The 8359-nt window shown below is 42.8% G+C and overlaps 1 protein-coding gene across 1 annotated transcript in view; it reads left to right on the top strand.

Annotated features, from left to right (window-relative positions):
* Positions 1-224: 224 nt before the first annotated feature.
* Positions 225-8359, top strand: part of TSPAN13 (tetraspanin 13) — a 31139-nt gene continuing 23004 nt past the window's right edge. The window contains exon 1 of the mRNA XM_007981972.3: positions 225-511. Coding sequence (XP_007980163.3) covers positions 449-511 — 63 coding nt within the window. The 5' untranslated portion in view covers positions 225-448. The remainder of the gene's footprint in view (positions 512-8359) is intronic.

The raw sequence follows: 8359 nt of genomic DNA, 5'->3' as shown, positions 1-8359 counted from the left end.
TCCTCACCTGCTCCTGGGGAAACCACACCGATGTCGCCAACACCAGTTCTGGCCTGGGGCTCCCTCCTACACTGCCTTGGCCCCTTCCCCCTCTCCCGGGGACCGCTCCGCCCCTCCCGGATCCCGGCCGGCGGAGCGCATTTATTTGCATATTTCTACCTTTGTTCCCTGCCAGCGACCAATCAGCGCGCTGGGCGAGACGAAGGGGCTGGGCGGGGCTAGGGATCCGGCTCCGACTCAGCTGCGGCGGCCGCAGGTTTCAGAGCTGGTCCGAACCGCCGCGCGCGCCCCGCGTATTGCAGCCCCAGGCCCCGGCCCCGGTCCCCCACCCACGTCCGCGCTGCTGCCCCTCCTGGGCCAGGCCCCAAAGGCAAGGACAAAGCGGTTGTCCGGGAACCTCCGCCGGAGTCGAATTTACGTGCAGCTGCCGGTAACCACAGGTTCCAAGATGGTTTGCGGGGGCTTCGCGTGTTCCAAGAACTGCCTGTGCGCCCTCAACCTGCTTTACACCGTGAGTATCCCCAATTCGTTCCTGTCCGCTTGGGGGTTTTGCACCTGCTTGGGCGCTCTTTGGCTTCCCCAGCGACTCACTGGTTGCATCCCGCGCCCCCTTCCCGGCTTCCCACGCTCTGCGCGCCCCCGGCCTCACCATCCGTCCCCGCCGGGGACCGGGCGCCGGCGCTTGTCGCAGTCTCTTCCTTTCGTTCATTGTGAAGCCGCCTTCTTTCAGGCTCGCTGGCCGCGTCTCTGCCACATTGCTCCACCCCGCCCCCTCACCCACCGCCTTGTTTTTCAAACATTTAACCGGACCTCCCAGTTTTCCCACCCCGAACCCTTCTGCCGCTCGCTTCTGGCATCCAAACGCGTCTGGGCCAGGCGTGGAGGCGCGACAGCGGTCCGGGCTTGCGGACAGTTTTGCAGAATGGCGTGACCTGAAACTGACGAGGCGGCATATGGCTGGTGTGCCTCTGGGTTAGCTCTACGTGCCCTCCGGATTTTAATTGAGGCCACTGAGTAGGTTCACAGGATATCCGCTGCTTCCGAAGTTTGTTTCGTGCTCGCAGTAAAGGGATGTCTTTTTGTTGTTGTCAGTTTTGCTCGTACATGGTGCTTTTTCTGCGTGTCTTGTCCATGATCAATATCCTAACTCCATTTTAAACCAAGTCCTCCAGGAAATAAGCGAGCCCCCACCCAAGTCGTTTCTTTCCCTGCCAGCCAGCTTGGGCCTCTTAGTTTTAACGCTGCAGGCTATCTGTGATTTTTTGAGGCGCAATTCTGGGTGAACAGAAGGATGGGCAGGACAGATCGACGTTTATTGAATGCCTATCACGTCCCAGGTTTTACGTACACAATGTTCGTTCATCATGCTGCCAACCTTCAGAGGGAATGGGGCATTGTCTACATTTTATACATAAGGTAAACGACCAAAAAGGTTTTAATAAGTTTACATAGATGGTAGTTGACGAGTCAGGAGTGGAACCTAGGCTGTGGAATCCAGATCTTTCCACAGGCTGCCTCTACCAGGCGGAAGAAACTTCCTCTTCTGTCATCATCCCTCCATTGTAGTCTTGCTCCCTTCTATAAATATACCTGGCGCTTTGCAGCACCCACCCTGAAAACGAACCCAGCACCCCTGCATTAGCAGAGAGCTAGGCCATCTGTGCAAGCTTAGATTACATCCTTGGAATAGAGAGGCTGCCTTGTGGTCACCAACAGGAGAAGGAGGTTGGGTCTTTTTACCATTACTCTTCCTTTGTATGTGAACATGATTGCAAGCTTTGAAGGCAAGACAGAAACAGGCATTGAGTACGCTTTTATGGCTAGTTAGTAAAGAATATAGTCAACATGGCCATTAATAGTAGACTTGGGGGAAAAAAATTTTAGAACACCTGGTGATACAGTTAGTTCCTTGGAGACACATGTCAAGTTTCAGATCAAAATTCATCTGTATCAACCTGAGGCATGCTTATCACCGTGGCTGTTTATTAAGTAAATGCTGACCAGTTCTCTAGTTTTTTTGTTTTTGTTTTTTTTTAAATCAATGTGAATGGCCTGCTTAGAACTTTAAATTCCTTATTTTGTGCCCTGAGTTCTGTTTTTTTTTTCTGCCAATGATTTAGTCATCTGTTTGCCGGACACTTAATCTTGCAATGTCTGCTTACATAGAGTAGAATGTCTACTTTGCATACTTACTTGACTGAAGGGTCTATATAAATTAATGTATAATATTTTTTAGAAAGGCAAGTGATTTAAAAATGAAGTTCCACTGCTTTCTAGACTTACCATTTTTAGTTGTATTTAGAGTATATCAGGAAAGTGAGGCAAAAGAAAGGTGATTCTAAAGGGACATATTAAGACTATTTAATATCTATTCTAAATCATTGACCTTCAAAGTGTGTATTCTATTGGTTTTAATAGCTGCGCAGTAAAACTTAATGAATTGGAAATTCACGGGACAATAAAAATGGCTAGCTCTTTTAAATCATAGACTTTTTAGACAAAGGGACATTTCTTAAAATGAATTAGTGACTACTTGGTTCTTTTACACTGTAAATAGGCTTAAATAAATGTAGCAATTTAAAGTGGAGGCAAGTGACAGGTAAGGTGGATCAAGTCTTAGATAGATACTGAAAATGTGCTATGGCCGTTATTTAGCTTCTATTTCTCCCCTGATCTCTTTCTCACATTTTAAGATGAAAAAAATGTGAGGCAGTTGGGGATGGTTTGAGCATGAAGGTTTGGGAGATAGTTCTTTAGAAGTCATGAATAGAAACACTCTTTGTAGGTTCTAATCCCACCCTGGTCACTGTCTCTAAAATGTGCTCCACACTACAGGATTACATTTGAGGTCATTTCTAAAAGTGTTGGTTAAACCAGGATTGCATGTGGGAACAGCAGGTGCAGAAACCATGGCTGCCTGAAGCATCATCACTGCTGTGTTGAAGCATTTGCTCGAGGAACTTAGGACTCTATCAGCTGAACTGTCCGCATGCTCTGGTAGCTTGCTAATGAGCCTGAGATTCGTGCCACATTCATGGTGAGCTCAGAAAGCATGTCACTAAAAACAAGTTGCAAGTCCCAAACAAGGAAATTTGATCACTAGGCAGAATTTTTTTTTTTTTTTTTTTTTTTAAGATGGGGTCTGTTCTGTTGCCCAGGCTGGAGTGCAATGGCATGATCTTGGCTCACTGCAACCTCTGCCTTCTGGGTTCAAGCGATTCTCCTGCCTCAGCCTCCCGAGTAACTGGGATTATAGGCGTGCACCACCATGCCTAGCTAAGTTTTTGATTATTAGTAGAGACAGGCTTTCAAAATGTTGACCAGGCTGGTGTTGAACTCCTGACCTCAGGTGATCCATCTGCCGTGGCCTCCCAAAGTGCTGGGATTACACGCATGAGCCACAGCGCCCAGCTGGCAGAATGTTAGCAATTGGTTTTTGTTGTTGTTTGTGGCTTGATTATCCTAGTTAATAGGATCGCCAGTACTGGGCAAGCTTAAATTAGTGTAGTATGTGTTAACAATTTGTAAATATAGAAGAAAAGGGGGAAGCTACATTCCCGAATTCACCTTCACGGTATTCTAAGAGAGTGACTTGCCTCTGAACGTCCTGCATTTAAAGAAACTTTCAGTTTCTTCATTCAACAAATACTTGAGTGCCTACTGTGTGCCAGGCTCTATTCTCAGTTTGGAAATACAGCAGCAAACCAAATAGGGCTTAAAAATCAATATGCTTTTATGAAGCCTCGTTTTTATTTACTCCCTTTTCTACACATGTTTTCAGGAGTTGTACTCAGTCAATAAACATTTGCCTACTGTGTGCACTCTTTTGAGAACTGTGGGAAATAAATACCTACAAAGGCAAATGCACTCTGAAGACAGGATCTAGATGAGAGATATGGAGTGGGAAAATTAAATGGCGTATAAGGAATATACTGACTTTAGGCACCATAAAATTTAGGAATGTGGGAGATATTTGTGGGTTAGAGAAGTAGGGGGAATAAAGGAGGTGTGATTGAATCAAGGAAATGTAGAAATAGTGTGTAGGTCTTTTTGATACCATTTAGGATATACATAAAAATGAAAACGATTTGGGAAAATGACTTATTTTTAATAGTTTATAGGAATATTGTAGGCTGAAAAGAGTTTGAAAATAGTGAAAAAACTTTTGAAAATTATGCTTAGCGATTTATGGGAAATTTTAGAAAATATGGAATAAATTTTGTATGAAAATATGTAATATTTTGAAGCTTTATAATACATCTGCTTGTGCTTCTTAACCAGAGAAGAAAGCTCTATTGAAAACACCCAACCAGAAAAAAGGTAGCTGACTTTGTTAAATAGAACCAAACTGAAAAATATGACCAAGCGTCTATTTACTGGGACTTTTTAAGAGTTGCCCTGCCGGTTTTAAAATCAGGAGGGAAATTTCAGAAGTTGCTGTTTTGTTTCTCCTGTGTGTGTTCATTCTTCTAACATCTGTCCGTGTTTGTTTCTTTCTCTTTGTCATAATGCTTTTTCCTTATACTTTTGGTTGTTTTGAGAAAAATTCTCATGCAGCATAAAAATTATACCGAATTACATTATTTTGAAAACACATTAATTTATATTTTTATAATCTCTGAAATTGGGATGCATTTTATTGTTTTCATTTTTATTTTTGAGGTGGAGTTTCGCTCTTGTTGCCCAGGCTGGAGTGCAGTGGTGCAATCTCAGCTCACTGCAACCTCCGCCTCCTGGGTTCCAGTGATTCTCCTGCCTCAGCCTCCCGAGTAGCTGGGATTACAGGTGCCCGCCACCACGTCCAGCTTATTTTTTCTATTTTTAGTGGAGACAGAGTTTCGCCATGTTGGCCAGGCTGGTCTCGAACTCCTGACCTCAGGTGATCCACCCGCCTCGGCCTCCCAAAGTGCTGAGATTACAGGCATGAGTCACTGCTCCCAGCCTGGGATGCATTTTATAGTAGATAAAGTGTGCCATATCTATTAGATTAAAAAATATGACCATACAATTTATGGGAAGAAAATTCTGTTTTTTTATCTGTTAGATAAAAAATATGTCCATACAAATTATAGAAAGAAAGATCACTGGATTTATGAAGAAAACTGAAACTTTTCCAACTCTATTACTAGACAAACAGCTTACTTTGAGTTTCAGTTTCTTCATGTGTAAATTGGTGATGATATTTTTCAGTCTTCCCTCATGAAGCTGTGTACGGATAAAATCAGATAGTGTATAAATGCTTTAGATGTATAATAGAAATAAAATTAAGTTGTTACAGCTTCAGGTGGAAAAAGTTAAATTTTGCTGAATTTATAGACTTGGCTGCTTCTTTCCAGCTATTCTTCACAGGTAAAACTTGCGTAAAGAAAACGCATATAAAACAATATTTTGTTTCTTTTAGCCCGTAGTGATCAAGATTAAATGCAGAAGCACAGCTAAATATTTTAAAGCATGAAAGTTAGCATTAGGTTAAAAAGTAGTAATATTAAGTAGGAATTACTTTTATTTATCCACTGTAGAATCGGATATTTCTTATAATACCCTTTTTTCCCCCCATTCTTGGCCAACCTTTCAAACATGTCTGTGGATTTCCTCTACCCTTTCTCTTGAACAAATATACTTCCTGTAAAATTGTATTATAATTGTAACTGGTTGGGGTTATTTGTGAGTCTAATGTAAGTATAAGATGTGCCCAAGTTATTTTCTTTCTGTTCTTTATTGTAATCATGAATATTAATTGAGCATCAATAGCAGTGAACGAAACCCCAATGGCTTGCCTTCATGGAGTTTACATTTATGGGGGCAGACAGATGATAAATAAGTAAGTAAATTATATATCATATTAGAAGGTAAATAAGTGCTATGGAGAAAAATAAAGCAGAGTAAAAGGAACGATGGGTGGGGCAGTGGAGTGGATGTGGGAGGATGGGTACACAGCTTCACGTGTGGTGGTCACGCTTGGCCTGCATAGAAAGAAAACAGTGTAAGAAAGGTGTTAAACTGTTCTTGCATTGCTATAAAGAAATACCTGAGACTGGATAAAGAAAAGAACTTTAATTGGCTCATGGTTCTGCAGGAAACATAGTGCTGGCATCTACTTCTGGTGAGGGCCCCAGGAAGCTTACAATCATGGCGGAAGGGGAATGGAAGCCTCTGTGTCACGTGGGGAGAGTGAGGGGGAGGTGCCAAACACTTTTCAAACACTTTTAAACAACCAGATCTCACGTGAACTCAGAGAGGGAGTTCACTTATCACTGAGGGGATGGTGCCAAACCATTCATGGGGAATCCACCCCTACGAATCACCTCCCACCAGGCCCTACCTCCAACACTGGGGATTACATTTCAACTTGAGATTTAGAGGAGACAAATATCCAAACTGTATCAAAAGGCTTAAAGGAGATGAAGAACACTTATCTGGGAAAAGTGTTTCAGGTAGAGGAAATGGTCTTTGAAAAGATCCTGATGGAAGAATATTTCTGCTTTTTTTTTTTTTTTCTTTTCTTTCTTTCTTTTTTTTTTTGAGATAGGGTATTGCTCAGTCACACAGTGGCATGATCTCAGCTCCCTGCCGGAGAGCTGTCTCCTGGTCTCAAGTGATCTTCCCACATCAACCTACCGAGTATCTGGGACTACAGGCATGTGCCACCAGGCCTGGTGAATTTTAAAAACTATTTTGTAGAGACAGGGTCTGTGTTGTCTGGGCTAGCATTGAACACCTGGCCTCAAGCAATCCTCCCACCTTGACCTCCCAAAGTGCTTGGATTACAGGTGTGAGCAACTGTGCCTGGCCAGGAGGAGTATTGCTGGTTTATGCAAGGGACAGATGAGTCAAATATGAGTGTGACAGAGCAAGCAGGCAGTGCAGTGTAGGAAATGAGGTCAGAGAAGTAATGGGTGGACCCAGGAGAGCACCATAGGGACATGAGCTTTTATACCAAGTGAAATAGGGAGCCAATGGTGTGTTTAGGTTTGAGGGCTGATATAGTCTGATTTTTATATAAAAGGCTATATGACTCTTGAGTTAAGAATAGATTATAGATGGCGCAGGTGGGAGCATTGAGACTAGTTACAAGGCTATTGCTACAATTTGTGCATGAGATGATGGAGGCTTGGATTAGTATGGTGGCAACAAAATTAAAAGAAATAGATTCTGAGACTGTTTTGGAGGTAGGGCGACCTGATTTACTGAAAGAGACAAATCACAGATTACTTATGATTTGTGGCTCAAGGAACTGGCAGGATAGATTTGCCATTAACTAGGATGGAGAAGATGGTAGGTAGAGCAGGCTTTGGGATGAATTAGAGGATTCAGTATTAGATGTGATGCCAAAGAAACCCAAGTGGAAATGTCAGGTAGCACTTATAGTAACCACACTGTCATTCAGGGGAGAGGACTTTCTGGAGATTTAAGTTCAGGGAGCCATTTAAAGAGTTGGGATTGGATGAAATCAACAAGTTAGTGAGAGTAGATAGAGAAGGGCAGTGGTCCATGGATTGAAGCAGTGCCATTCATACATCAAGAGATGCAGGAGATGGGGAACATTCAGCAAGGGAGCCTGAAAAGGACTGGCCAGTCAGGTAGGAGGAAAATTGCAGAGAGGTTGGTGTCTCAGAAGTCAAGTGCAAACCCTTTCAAGGAGATGGGGACCAAGAGTTGGTTCCTGAATTTGTCAGTGAAGAAGGCATTGAAAAGAGCAATTACCGTTTTATTTTTCTTATAATCCTCTGAACAATAAAGGCCATCTCCCAGTCATTCTGGCTTTCCTGCCTGCCCGCCACAGCCCTGGCATGTGGTTGGCATTTAGTTAATTGAATGCAGGAATCAGTACAGGGTTCTTCTACCCATACTTCATTTCTTGACTTCCAGAAATGCTCCAAAGAAGGAAGTGGTAGGGTGGGGTTGGAACTTTGTTGGCAGCTGTGGAAGTCACCTCAATTAGTTGGAAAGTGACAAGTGGAGGTCCCTTACTTTCAGTCACCTTTATATAATTTCCATATACTTTGTATTTTTTGTTTAGTAAGTATAAAAGCAATGGCATCATAGAGAACCATAATGAAGAAAAATATTTGCAAGAGCACTTCAGGCTTTCTGTGTCATTTGAAGAATGATCCTAAAGCAATCAAAGAACTGAGGTTTTGGCTTCAACACTCAATGTCTGGCTATTTAGCAAAATCTAGATTATTTATAGAGTTTTCACATTTCCATCAGATGTTTGGCATCGTAGAAACACATGCTTGATCTTTTCTGAATTGCTCTTTAGTTTTCCACATTAAGCAGAAGTTCAAAAGAGAGTTCAGTATTCACACATAATTCCTCATTGTGAGTGTTGAGGCATATTGAGGAAGATAGTTTGGGG

The sequence above is a fragment of the Chlorocebus sabaeus genome, chromosome 21 (genome assembly GCF_047675955.1).
Source record: "Chlorocebus sabaeus isolate Y175 chromosome 21, mChlSab1.0.hap1, whole genome shotgun sequence".
Taxonomy (NCBI): Eukaryota; Metazoa; Chordata; class Mammalia; order Primates; family Cercopithecidae; genus Chlorocebus; species Chlorocebus sabaeus.
This window is presented reverse-complemented; position numbering and strand designations above follow the sequence as displayed.